The sequence below is a fragment of the Gopherus evgoodei genome, chromosome 5 (genome assembly GCF_007399415.2).
Source record: "Gopherus evgoodei ecotype Sinaloan lineage chromosome 5, rGopEvg1_v1.p, whole genome shotgun sequence".
NCBI classification, from domain to species: domain Eukaryota; kingdom Metazoa; phylum Chordata; order Testudines; family Testudinidae; genus Gopherus; species Gopherus evgoodei.
In genome coordinates, this window is record NC_044326.1 from 123361872 (window position 1) to 123376696 (window position 14825).

At 42.8% G+C, this 14825-nt stretch overlaps 1 protein-coding gene across 7 annotated transcripts in view; it reads left to right on the top strand.

Annotated features, from left to right (window-relative positions):
• FAM13A (family with sequence similarity 13 member A) overlaps nt 1–14825 on the top strand; it is a 224449-nt gene that overhangs the window by 20180 nt on the left and 189444 nt on the right. For 6 of the 7 annotated variants that reach the window (XM_030564851.1, XM_030564850.1, XM_030564847.1 and 3 more), the window contains one exon: nt 3596–3805. The exons of the other annotated variant lie outside the window; for it this stretch is intronic. In XM_030564851.1, the coding sequence (XP_030420711.1) occupies nt 3596–3805 (210 nt within the window). The remainder of the gene's footprint in view (nt 1–3595; nt 3806–14825) is intronic. 7 annotated transcript variants of the gene reach the window in all.

The window sequence follows — 14825 nt, forward strand, 5'->3', positions numbered from 1 at the left end:
GAGTTATTGTTTTGACAGATGTATTATGCTAAGTTCAGGTTTTATTTGTTACAGGATGCTAGAGCTGGCAGCAAAATAGTCAAAAAGCGTAATTTAAACAAAAATGAAATTTCACAAGGTTTTCATGATTCTTTCCCTCACCTCTTCCCATTTTTCGTAACCAGCTCCATGTATTTTGCTCACTAAAGTTATTGTAACTTTATGTGTGGAATTAGGACCACACATTATCACAGCTGCAATGGGTCCATTAAAGGCCCACCCCTGAAACCCAAATACAAATCCACAGAGCACAACCACAGAAATGGACCTGTCCAGATACCTATATAAATAAACCTGTTGACTCCCACGCCTACATGCAGATACACATGTGTATTCATATGTACACATCTAACATGCACTAACACATATACTTCCACATTGTTTAATATTACAATTGTTGCTTAGTGCCTAGAGACCCCAACGAAGATCAGAACTCCAGGTTGGTAGGTGCTGGACATATACATAAAAAGAGAGAATCTGCAACAAAGAATTTATAATGTAGCTAGACAATGGTGGGGAGAAAGGTATGGTACATTGGCTCTTCTGTAGCTACTAGTGAACAACATTCACTTTTTAAGAAATAATACATTTCTTTTAGAGTTTCCTTCTCTTATAAAATATGTATATATTCATTTCATGACAAATTGTTTAAGTCATCAATTTTTTTGTGCGCAAGCCTGCAAAAGGAATAAAAGTCGAAGAGTTAGGCTGCAAATTTTATTCACACAGGTATACACATATGCGGCAATACACGCACCTCCCTACACAAGGAGAGAGTGTCTTACACACATACAATGCATGCATGCACACACTTGCCTACACAGAGACACTTTTTCATACGCTTTTCCAGGGGCTGCCTAAATCACCAGCCGGGAAGGGAGGAGGGTGGGCTGGAGGGGAAAAGGGGTCTGGGGGGGATGGAGGAGAGAGGATGGGGAGGGACGAGAGCAGGGTGGGGGTGAGAGGAGGCAGTGAAGGAGAGAGGGGGGAGTGTGCAGAGGTATGTGGGGTGGATGGGGATGCAGGGGTGGCAGAAGGCTACAGGTGAATGAGGATGTGAGGGTTACAAGAGGGTATAGGGATATAATGGGAATGCAGCCGTGTATGGAGATGAATGGGGTACAGGGCTGTGGGGGGTGAGGAACATGGGGGTGGTGGCTCTGGGAGGTGGAAAGGATGGGTGGGAGAGTGCTGTAAGGGGTACAGGGCTCGGATGAGTAGATGTGGGGGGCAGGACAGGATGGGACGGGGGAAGGGATGCAGTGAGGGGAATGGGGATGCAACCCCATTCCCAGCATTCGGAGAGGAGTATACGCATACCTTGAACTCCTAGGTTCCGGCGATGGGGTGACAGACAGACTGTGACTGCCCCTAAGGCTAGGAGCTGGACATGCCAGCTGCTTCTGGACCCGGGAGCCACGCGGCAGCTATCAGGGACTGCCGCAAACCACCAGTCAGCGGCCTACCAGGATCCCTTTTTGACCAGGTGTATCCGTCCTTATCCAAACACCTGGTCACCCTACCATGGGCTGCCTTCTACTACCACGTTCTAGGGTGAAGAGACTCTGTGGGTTTGTTTTCACTGCAATTAAAAACCCAAAGCTGGCCTGTGTCAGCTGACTTGGGCTCATGGGGCTCTGGTGAGGAGGCTCTTTACTTGCAATGTAAGTGTTTGGGCTTGGGCTGGAGCCTTGGCTCTAGGACTCTGTGAGGTGGGAGGGTCGCGAAGCTTGGCCTGCAGCCCAATCCCAAACATCTGCATTGTAATGGAACAGCCCCTTAGCCTAAGCCCTGTGAGCCCAGTCAGCTGTCATAGGCCAGTCCCAGGCATCTCATTGCAGTATAGACATTCTCTGTGTATTACAGATGGTTGGAATGAGATTGCCACCAGCATGCTTCAGTGTTTTTATTCATGTAGCACAATGACTTGTGAGGACAATGTATAGGGAGAAGATGCTTGGGAGCCAATCAATTAATAGTCAAGGGGAAAAGATCATGGTAGCATCCTACTGGTGTATTGATAAAATGGACTGGTGGCAGCACACTACGCTCCTTAAAGAAACCTGAAACCCAAATGCCCCCGTCTGTCTGCCAACATAAACTGATTGAATTAGATCCTCGTCCCCGGTGGAAACTTAAGTGACCCTTGGGTTCTAAACTGAGAAGGTGATGGTCTGATAAAGATATCATCCCTATCCCTTCTCCAATGTGAAAACAAGATCTAAAAGATGTCCACTTGTGTGAGAAGAACCTGGGATAAACTCATGGTTTTCAAGGCAGCCATGAGCTCCTCAGGTAACCTGGAAGGGCAATTTTCTGCATAGATGTTGATCTTAACTAGGAAGAATAACTAACCTGGCCCTCCATGTGAGCTCAGTTAATTTGGATGGGAAATAGGAGGTACACAATGCTGCACCACTAATGCCAATTCAGTTCCATCCTGACACTCTTACTAGAGTGAAGACCCACGTGAATGGTCACTGCTGACATCTGAAGTTAAACATGGACAACTCACTGGAGAACCCCTGGTCAAGTTCATGTTGAACTGAATACCTATCCAAGCTAGCTGAGCTGGCTGTAGGTCAGCTGTATCATCTAGACACGCTCTGTTATACAGACAGTGGCATTTTATGGGGGAAGTTACCTCTGCAAATGTTAAAAATAGCCCATTTTTCCCCCAAAACCATCTAGCCTAGCCTTTTTCCAGAATGACTTTCTTACTGGAAGATAAAGAATGTCTTATCTGTGTGGGGAATTTGTTACTTTGCCCAACTTCTCGCACAGCAATGCTGTTACTGTTCTGCAGTGCTTCCCATTGTCCAGCAGATGTCAGAATAGCATTTCACATTGCAACATTGGTTTCTGTGCACAGGTGTATTCTGCAAGTTGGGCCTTGTGTTTTAATGATGTCTCTTTCTGACTCTTTAAAATGTTCCATGCTATGTTTGTAACCCTTTTAGTATTAAGCTTCAGCATGAAAGAATAATTCTCCAGAACTGGTTTGAACGAATGCAGCGTTTTGGTTACTGGGGTGCTTTAAAAAAAAATATACTGACTCTTCAGTTTTGTGGAGTTGTTCTAAAGTGTTTGAATCCAGGAATGTCCTTGGAACTTTTTAATATGACAATATTCTCCTGGCATCCTCTATGGAAGATGTAGATTTCTTTTACTTACCCGAACAGATCCACTGAAGCAAACAAGGGACTTTTCACATGAATGAAGTTACACACATAAGTCGAGCAGGATCAGGACCTGACTGGGCACCAATTGAAGTATGTGGAAATAGCTTCCAGCCATTTGGACCCAAATCCAGAATGATGCTGAATATTGACAAGTTATACTGAAGTCATTAGGCATTGTGGGTGCTTGGTAGATATTTATAGGAATCAGGATCTGGTCTTCAACATTCATTATCCAGAGAATCCACTGGCTAATAGCTTTATGATATTTGTGGTGTCTTGGTTACTTACAGAATTGTACTGTTATCAACAGAGTGTGCTAATTGAAAGCCAAGTGCATGTTGTTTGTTTTACTCATGTTTAATATGTAATTACAGGGCTGACACAGGAAGGTATCTTCAGGGTGAATGGTAACAAGAAAATGGTGGATCGGTTGCGTCTGAAATATGACCAAGGGGAGGAAGTGGAGCTGGCTAAAGATGCTGATGTGTGCTCAGTAGCCAGTCTGCTGAAATTATTTCTGAGGGAGCTGCCAGATGGGGTGATCACTTCTGCATTGCATCCCAGATTTATACAGCTTTACCAGGGTGAGTACAAGTAAAATCCCTTGATAACCTGACATGTAGTTGCTTTCTTGGGGACCAGAATTTACAGACACCACCTGCCTGTATATCATTTCTTATTTTCTTGCTCTTTCCATTTTGGATTTCCCTTGGCATCACCTGCCATCTCGTCCCAATGCATATGCTTACACACACACTCCTAACAATTTGAGTTGAAAACATCGTGGTTGTGTATGAGATAGCTATTACATCTTTAGATAGAAAATGGTTTCTTCTATAAGTGGCAAAACCTGCGTGGTTTGATGTGACTCTGATAATCCAGTTAAAAGCTTCTGATCTTAACGTTGCTTTCTAAAATGGACAATTAAGTTTGTTAACCATTCTTGTTGACATGAGCCCTATATAGTAAGATGTGGTCTTTTCCGGACAAAGCTTTCCTGTCATTCTCTGAGGACAGAGACTTATTTTTGTTAAAAGATTTGCTGGTGGACTCTGGGAAAGGAAAATTTATAGCTGAACGTGACCTGCTTATTAAACTGAACACCTACAGGGGCCCAAACATTGTTTATCTCGCAGTGTGTCCAGATCCAGATTACTCAGCTTACAGGTACAAAATATTATTCTTCCTCGCCTTCTTTATTGCCAGGCTCAGACTCAACCTGGGAGGTGACTGTCAAGCTACATTCTTCCCCATGGCTCATGCATCATCAGCAGTAATAAAGATTCCTCATTCGGAACTTTAATTAACGGTTCTGTTGAATAATGCATTGATCTGATCTCTTTATTGTATGGGCCAGAATAGACTTCAGTGGCCCTACTGTCCTTCCAGAGGATACGAGTGGGTCCCATTGATTTGGGGGGAACTATTTTATCCAGTTGCAGGAGGTCTGGGTCCCTTCTTGCTTTCTCACCACCTGCAGAAGCAGCAAAGCTAATGAATAAAAGTAATAGAAATGTATCTTGTCAGTAAAGTGAGTGGTTGTGACTGCACACACTAGGGACTAGAGTGTGCGTTTTAAAGCATAGCCCTGAGTAAAGGACCGTGCAAAGGTTACACTCACCCCGGTCTCAGTCCCCACCCTAGATTGGCTGGAGTAATGAGTGGGGATGGGATTCAGTGCCTGGAGGCTGATGAGAAGAGAGAGCAAGGCCACAGTCCCACTTTCTCCGTGCCCCCCTTGGGATGATGTGTTCTCTTGGACATGCAGTGCAGAAGCAGTCCAGAAGTGCAGGAATTGCTTTTGTAACTGGCCCTTCTGCAGGCCATGCAAATGCAGGGGAAAGCTCTTTGCACCCTTCTCCCCACTGTGTACATGCACAAAGACACACTGTCCCATAGTTGAGAAGAAGATGTCATTGTTTAGAAGGGTCCTTTCCTGGTTACAGCCACGCTTACGATGATGATTATTAATATTTTAAGATTTCATCAGCTGTGACTTATCTACCAATGGTGCCTCTTGTATTTCATTGCTGTTCTGAAATGGAAAATTGTTTAGTACCTTGTCCTCCAAAAGGTATACCAGTGCATTATGTTTGGAATTACCAACACGTGGTATGAACAACACAGGTAGCCAGCCATTTGGAAAGCTCCATTCATACTTTGGAATCCACAGGCAATTTCCCCTAGGAATGGAGAATTCCTCTGGGTATATAGATCTCATTTCCATGGGAAACACCTCTCTAACTAACAGAGAGATCTGGCCACTGAATGCCACTGTTGAATTTAAAACACATTTGTGCAGTTATTTGTGTGACGTACAAACTTTTTCTCTGCACCAGGCAGTTTAATTGGGAAGCTGTGAAAGCACCTTGATGATTAAGGTTTTCACCCTATTCCACAGTAAATCCTAATTTTAGTTCTGTTATAACTTTGGCAGGAAAGCTAGGATCTGATCTGAAAAATGCCAGATGGATGCTGAAAGCTAAGAAGAATTTTTCTGTTAATATTGAAGTGTGAGTGAATTTTTTTCTGTGGCATATACAGGTCATTAACAAATAACCTTGATCTGAAATGTTGACTTTGGTAGGAGTTTTACCTTCGTTCACTTAGTAGGTATCTGTGTTTTTGAAGCTGAAGGATCAGAGTTCTAGTTTCTGCAGTGCAGGTTTGTGTGAGTTATCCAGGTATTTATGTATGGGTTTACTGGCAGATTCATTGCAAAATGGCACCCTCTTTTGTGTATGCGTGGTTTTCTCTTCTCTTGCAAACCATGAAGACAGTGGGTCAAGCTATTTTTGGGTTACAAATTGTTAAAAATAACTTTGAGTCTGGGGCCACTCATCTGCGACTCCACAATGGAGATTACTACTAAGGTTTCATTACAAATCTGTATTCACTCCCATTAAAACTAAGATCAGGGAATGTACTTTTGTGAATGCTTCAGGGTACGCTAGAATTCATTTGGAAAGGTTTGAGGGGATTGGTGGCAAAACATCTAAGTTATCTGAGCCTAAAAGTAACTTTTTAAAATGCCTAATTGTGGAGTGAGAGGAATCCCTCTTGCCATAAATATAACTTAATTAAAAAACTACAAACTTTACTGTCTTTATATGCTGTTAAAGTATAGGGCATAGTTTAATTAAAGCAGAAATCTTATTAAAAACAAACAAACCATAATTGTGTAGTACAGCAACAAGTACTTTATAAAGTCAACATGGCTTAATGTGCTTTCTAAAGTCTATGCCAGTGATACTCAAATTTCAGTGGTACAGGAGCCAAACTGGCAATCAGTATTACCCAATAGAGCCACAGTAGGATGACTTCATTGTTTCATTTAATGTAGTATTATATATCCATATTTAAACAGTATGACCGGGTAAACATTTAGTTTATATTATTCTCACAGCAAAGTGACTGACCAAGTATTATTATTTTATCAACTACTATTGCTTTAATAACATAGTAAAAACATCCTCATTGGTAAATAACTTAGATTGGTTAATAATTAAATCACACAGTGTTATAATATCATGTGCTGCAAAGAGCCACAGGAGACACATTAAAGAGCCACTTGTGGCTTGCAAGCCCAGTCTGAGTATCACTGGTCTATGTATGGCAAGGTGAAACAGGAGCCCAGCAGAAGGCTCCTAAATGCCAAAGGGTATGCAAGATATGAGAGAGAGAGAGAGATCTGCAGAGCTAGAAGAGGCAAGAGGAGATGGAGAACCAGTGGAACACCTGAGTCCCACAGCACTGGTTATCTAGTCCGTAGAGGAGACTGAGGTTTCTCAGGGGTTGGTCCAGAATTGTGCAGTACTTCCCCCCAGGAACTAAGAACCTGTCCTCACCACCTTCTGCTTCAAATGCAGGGCACATTTCTTCAATCTGCCTTCTCTAACATAAGCACAGAGCAGTGTGCACATTTTAAAAACAAAACCCTACCAAAACAAAACACTGAATATACAGCCCTCCCCCTGGGGAGGGGATGAGAAAGAGAGAGAGTGAACCACATGTGACAGAAGTTAGTCTCATCATTTCATGCACTACTGGATGGTGCTCAGATACTCTGGTGATCAGGGTGTAGAACAACCTATCTAAAACAGCAAATAGAATCTTTGGAAAGCTGAGAATCTTGTAGAGCTTTAGAGTTCGGAATGACAGAGTCCACTGGTGGGAAACCAGGAGCACTGCCAGGTAATGAACTTCCACTTTGCAAGGCAGGGTGGGTGGGTATGAAAGAGAGAGAGAGCTCCTAACCCCATAATTTAGTTTTAAAAAATTGTTTAAGTGAAATTGACAACCAAGTGTATTAGCTTTAAGGTTGTTAATATTTATTTCCGCTGAAAAGAGGATTTAAATGTATGGAAATGAACACAAATACACTCTCAATTTATACAATCCCAGAGAAAATATTACAACATATTCTAAAGGCACCCTTCTCTCCGCTCCATATTCTCACCCAGGCCCTGGGACAAGTCTACCAGGAGACGGTTTGCAGCAGTGCAGGTCGCTGCCATGCTTTTGGCAAGGTGCTTGTAGCAGGCCACCATTGCCCCAGAAGTGGGTGGCATTGGCCAGAGAAGATGCATGGGTAGGTGATGCACTGGTTCTAGCACATCCCTATGCAGGCTCTGCCAACTGGCTCCTGTGGTGCACCTGGCAGAAATTAATGCTCCCTGCCATGGTGGAGGACATGCCCCTCCCTCCCTCCGCCTATACAGTGTCTTACTGGTACAGGGAAGTGTGATTGGTGTTTGCCTGCCCAAGCAGGTGGATCAAACCTATAGACTAACAGGAAGCATCACTGCTTGGAGATTTTGTTGTTGTGATGGAAGTTCCCCTTGGAAGTGCTCTGCAGCCCCCAGACCAGGGTCCCCTGTAGAAGATGGTTTATTTGTTCATGTGTTGTCTTTTATTTCTTGATCTCTGCCTTGTAAAGACCCTGGTACATTCTAGGAACCAGTCAAGCACAAGCTCTGTACATCCAGCCCTTATCCCCTTCCACAAGACACTTCCTTTCAGCAGGCCAAGTTGTTACTGTAACTTTCCTTCCAGAACACAGGAAACTTTTTCTTGTATAATCCTTTTGTGGCGTTCCTCCTTTGCATAGGTATGTATTGAAAAGTGGGCCCCATTCTGTATTGTTTATTTTTTGGCACTCCGTGTATTTATGTTGAAGAGCAACCTGATCATAATGCTTGCTAAAGATCGTTCATGTGTGGTCGCGGCTCCATCTGAGAGTGTTGTGTTTGTCACATGTTGCATCTAGAGTGAGCTCATGTATTCCTCAGTCTCTTCTTGCCTCACCTTGCCACACGAGGCTATTGTAGTATCATTGGAAGGTCTTTCTAGTATGAGAGAAGGGAAGATCTGTTCTGCAACAGTTCATTCCGGTGCAGCCCTTTATATCATGCTTCATAGCCAAGCACTGTCCCAATTAACTCCTTAAAGACGGAGCTAAAATATGGGTTCTCAACTTCTGTAGGTCAAGTTTCAGCCTGAGAAATGGGTCCAAGAACGGAAATGGGAGCTGACCTCTTCATCAAAGTATTTCAAATCCAGCATTGTAATAAAGCTGGCCTGACTTCTGTTTTGGTGCATTGTTATTGGCTATGTCTGGTCATTTTTTCAGTGTTGCTTGGCTTGTATTTTCCTTTTGATTAATATCATGGTTAACTGGAAACTAGAAGAACAACTTGTTTGTTTTCTAAATACACAAGATACGTATCAACCAATAATAACACTTGAAGCTGCATTTCACTTTAGATAACTTTAGAGAGGGAGAATAAATGCTACTTTATGAAGTGGATTGTGAGACCCGTCTCTGCGTCATTATGTTCCCGGTTTGGGTGGTTTACCCCTGAGCTACCTGTTTACATTATTATAGAAGGTGGGTTTTTTTTGGTATTTCTTTTATTGACTTAAATGAGGTGTGATCTGTTGCCGTAAGGCAGGGCCACATCTTAAACATGTCACTGTGTCTGACAAATGAGCTGATATAGGTATATTTTTTGGGTGGTGAATGAGTGAATAAAAGAGGGTTTCAAAGTTTTCAAACTCCCCATTAGCCACAATGGCAATTGTAAAACTTAACTCATTGCATGGCACTTCTTAGTTATGCTCAGTCATTGTGTTTTGAAATGAGAGGGAAATGATTATGGGGCAAAAGGGATTGAATTAGATGAGTAGCTAATGCTTACTGCTCCTTCAGAGAAATCCAGTACGTATAGATATGATGACCCATTACAAAGCTGTCCGCTTTGTTCAGTTATGTGAATGGGTAGTGACATGCCAGGAGCCTAAAAACGACCACACAACTGTATCCAGTTCAAACTCTCTCTCCCATCACGACCTGTAGTCTGCTTACTTCTCTCTCTTTAATGCCCCAGTCACAGTTCTGGGCATTTCTTGATGTTGTGCATTATGCCTAAAAGTAGCTCCCTTTTCCTCCAACTTCTCCTCCTTTCTTCAAGTCCTCCATCAAAGCGCACTTCTTCTAGCTGAGCTTCTCTTGTTCATCTCTGCTCTCGTGTTGCCTGAAATTTTTTTTTTTAAATAATATGCATGCTCACACACAAGCTGGCCTTTATGTGTCACAGTCAGAGCTGCTGGCTGCTGAGCACTTCTGAAAATAGGGCCCTGATTCAAGTGCCTAAATTGGAGCTGTGCTTTCTTAAAAATCAGGGCCTTCATGTGTTGTTATAATGATGTTCACCAGGTAATTTAGATCACAATGCTGCAAAGACTTAAGCACATGCTTAACTTTTGTGCATTGTATGTAGTCTTATTGAAGCCAATAGGATATACAAAATCTATAAAAATTACTGACTTCAGTAAGATTACTCACAGTGCATAAAGTTGAGCATGTGCATAAGGATCAGAGCTTTAGATTGTGAAGTCCTGAGACAGGGACTTTGCCTGTTTGCTATTTATTTGTCTATATAGTACTGTGTACAGCGGTGGCACTCTATAAATAATTGTGTTTTCTGTGCTGTCTGCTAGTTGTTAAGTAGTTCTTAATGCTCGATTTAAAATAGAATAGAAAACTTGAATAGCAGATGATCAGACAAGCCAGGAGTAGTTTGTGTGCTGGGTTGTCATGGCACGAAAACATTTGTGCCTCTGGTGAGCTGCAAAGAGATTTCCCCATTTAGAGAGATACTGTCAAGTGTAGTTGAGACAGACTTACCCTAACATTTACAAAGCCTGTGCAATGCTATGTGTGTCTTTCCTGGCCTCCTCCCAATTCATCAGTCTTTATATTTATTGTAAGTATTAAGATGACTGAATAAAATAGAGTGTAGATTTGTGCCTCTTTTTTTAAATTGTGGTGGCGAGGGAAGGCTTGACTTCCAGCCCCTCTCAAGCTTCTCTTCCCTCCACCTCCGCACTCTGCCTTGCAGGGGGTGTCAAGAGAGAGCAGCCGCCTTTACCTATCCCGTTTCAGATTGATGAGGAGAAGCTGCTAGATGGATGCCTGTTCAGTGAAGGAGAAGAGGGATCGGTCTTTCATGCTGTTCAGTGGAAATGTGCTCTCGTGCCCAGACAATTTCTCTCTGACGACCGAACAATCTGAGCTTCTCCTGAAATCACTGGACATGGCACACCTAAGATCAGAGTAATGCTTGGCGAGGGCCATGGGTTGGATCCTGCCCAGGGCTAAATATTCCTACTGCTCCTGATCAATACCTTGCAGGGTAGTACATTTAGTGAATAGGGAAATCAAACCCATTGAGTTAAGTCTGCTGCTGTGATGTTGGTAGCTTTGCTTACAGCAAGAATGCCCTCCTGGCTTCAAAATATAGTGTAGATGGGATGAGCATCTTGCCAGTTTTTCCAGGGATGAAAGAACCTTCAGTAGATGGAAAAGTACCTAACAATCTCAGTTGCCAGTTGGAAGTGAGAAAGACAATTAGCTCTCAAAGGCATTTCCTAATCAGGTAGTTAGGTGTGAGGAGACATGTTTTCCCTGCGTGTTAGGATTTGGCTTTACTGATCATAACTGTAAGCTTCTTAGGGGAACAAATATTTAGAATAGTAGGCAGTGTTTGCTGCCTAATCAGAAGTATTTGTAGAGGTTTAATTCTAATGTGCTGGCAACGTGGCCGTGATACTGACCTGGCTTTTTAACCAGTTGTTGTTAAAACAGAAAGGTAGTTAGTGATCAAATCAAAGGGATAACCATTTATCTGTGCGAATTGAGATACTATTAAGTTCCTTGTGACAATTTTGAAAGGTTGGGATGATAATAATAAGTTTGACCTGCCCCAGTAAAAAGAAAGAGAAAAAAAGAGAGAGAGAAGAAAAACCCTACTATCTCACCGTATGTTGATGGATGATAATGAGGGATCTAATGATATTTTAACATATGTCTTTCAAAAAAAAAATTACTTTCCCTAGATTAAGTGGGTCAGAAGAATTTTGCAAATCTGCTCCATGCAATGTTTGACTTTTCCCTTTGAGGAAGAAACTAGCTTTTGGTTGCAGAGAGAACAGCACAATTAAAATTAATGTGTGTGCTGGAATTGTCAGGAATGTTTACACATACATTTGACAACACAAATCCTGAATGAATTCTAATTTAAGCTTGTAGTGTAAAAAGAGATAGAAATAAGCTTAATTTGTAATGTGCATTGAAAAATTTTTTTAAAGGGCTTCTCAAATCAGTACATCACATAATTACTAAACCAGGGGTCAGCAACCTCCGGCACATGGCTCATCAGGGTAAGCACCCTGGCAGGTCAGGCCAGTTTATTTAGCTGCCGCTTCGGCAGGTTCAACCGATTGCGGCTCCTACTGGTCGCGGTTCGTCATCCCAGGCCAATGGAGGTGGTGAGAAGTGCCATGGGCCGAGGGATGTGCTGGCCGCGGCTTCACACCGCCCCGATTGGCCTGGGACGGCGAACCGCGGCCAGTGGGAGCCGCGATTGGCTGAACCTGCTGACCCGACAGGTAAATAAACTGGCCCGGCCCGCCAGAGTGCTTACCCTGGCTAGCCACATGCCAGAGGTTGCCAACCCCTGCATTAAACCATAGCCTGAGAAACAGTTGTCACTGGTATTTCAGCATGCTGTAATTCCAGTTAATATAATTTATGAGAAACTATACTGAGTGACAGATGAGAGAACATTTATTGCCTGGCCTTCCTAAATTATATGCAAGATAAGTCTTGTTTAATTTTTAACTGTAAGAATGTCTGACTGTGCAAAATATAAAGCACATCCCAACCTAATGATCATGCCCTTAGTCCCCAAACTGTGGCAGTTTTAACAACATTGCTCATTCGTATTTTTCTTCCTAGCGCTCTTCTTTCCCCAGGGTACTCGGTAATTCACCTTGAAAATAGTTACTGGACACAGAAGTATTGTAAAAACACCAACTCTTTCTTTGTGTTCACAGTCTCTGTTAAAGAGGTTTGGGAAAATGTAAGCCAAAAATATGATTGCCTTGAAAGTCCTTGTACCTATGAATTAATGTATGGAATTGTCCTCTACTGGTATTTGAAACTGAGGGCACTAGTTCAAAAACATTGGTTCAGGCATTAGTGCTAAAGCAGAACCTCCATCTCTGCTGTCAGTAGAAGTAACAGCATTTTATGTATCCTCTATCCTAGCCTCCAGCCATGAGAAGGCAAACCCACCACACAATGTCCTTTTCCTTCTTTTGCAAAACATTCTGCACAGAGTGCACAAAACAGAGAACTGTTCCAAAGCAGCACATACTTGGCATGTCTATTGTTCCAGTAGGCACTTGCTGAGCTACCTCAGAGAGAGCATGCATGGTTTAGGCTGTTTACCAGACACGAGTCTCAGAAGTCCCTGACCTAGTTGGGACTTAACCAGAGGACTTTTTGTTCCAAAACCAAAAGGCTTTACCTCTTGAACTAAAGAAGCTCTTTTGACTCACAGTATTATGTATTCTCTCGTCAAACCACTAGCTGCTTTGGGACAAGATACTCTTCTGCTAGGAGCACATAGTACAGGGATGGGCAACTTTAAGGTAGTACATGGTGACACAATCCACTGAAAACCTTTGGTGGGCCTGGGGATGCGATGTGGTGGGGGGAGAGAGGTCAGGTCCTGGGGAGGGTCTGCGTAGGCGTGTTGAGAGTGAGCCCACCCCGTGCTCACCCCTCAGCGTGGCTGCTGTCCTGAAGAGGTGGCATGGCTCTTTGCTTCGGCCCGTTGGCTCATGCCATGGTCTCATGTGACATACACATCTGCGCACAGGTTGGGCCTCCCCTTGTGATTCCATGTCCTGCCCCCTTCTTGGCCCTGGTGCTGTCGGCTTGCCTGCCCTGAGCTGGTAAAGTTCAGGCCAAGTAAAGTTATCTGTTAGATTGGGTACGGCCCCAGTTGTCCATCCCTGACAAAGTAGGTCAGTATCAGGGAGACAGAAAAGTTCAACTGGGGTTACATAGAGCAAGGATGCCCCTCCAGTAGCAAGAAAGAAACATGAGGAGCTAAAAGTGTTACTGAATATATCTTAACTCAATCACAGAGGTTAAAAAAACTTCATTACCTGTCAGTTTTACCTGCAGCATTAAAACTAGGTAGAAGCAAAACAACATTTCTGAACAAAATGATTTTGTCTAAAGAAAATGATCTTATTGATCCAAAATTACTTTTTAAAAAAATCAGAGAACTTTTGACATGTCTGCGTTTTGTTCCAATTCAGAATAAATCAGAATTTCAAAATCTCGAAGTTCTCCACAAAATGCAATTCCCATTCGCTTCCCAGCTCTACTTGTAATATAATACCCTCACAATTCGTGCAATTTCTTCTAAAAATCCACAGGTGAGCAGATTCACATTAGAGACCCCAATAGCACGCTGCAGTTTCACCCACAGAACATAGCTACTAACAAACATCACCCTTTCTTTTTCCATTTGTACACAGGGAAAAAAAGACTTGTTTACATATAGAATACAGCAATAGAGCTACATTTCCTGTTTCCCCAAACAGTCCTGATTCCGCACCCCTTACATACAGCTGCACTTACCCCTGTGACTTAGCCCTTTGACTTCAGCAAGACTGCTCATGTAAGTGTTATTCAGCGTGAGCAAAGGTTACAGAATTGGACCTATATGAAAGTACACTTCAGGGAGTATTTGCCAAAACATATTCCAATAACAGAATGTTAAAATTGTAGTTCAGGAACTATACACCACCTGAACCATCATGCAGTTCTTGCTCGCTCTATAGATCATTCTTATACAACTGGGTTTTTTGTGCTATACTAAAACAAATGACCAAGAAAAAGGGGGTCAGAGTTTTAAAAAAAAAAAAAAGTTTTGAAAAGTCTAATGTACATTTTTACGAATATGTTTATTAGCTTTTCTTATGGTACTTCTTGCTATGGCATTTGAACACTTCACAAGCACTAATCAAATATCACTGGAGCTAATCAGGAGGAGGGGAACTGAAAACCAAAGATTGAGGGAGGGATAGGGTAGCACAGAGACCTTCTGCATACAGCCACAGAGCAAAGGGACTGGGAGAGCTGCAGCAAGATGCAGTATCCAAGACCCATCCTCTGGGATTGGGAAAGAGCCCATGGACTGGATGAGCCGGAAAAAGCAGTAGGGTAAATTAGAGAAGTAT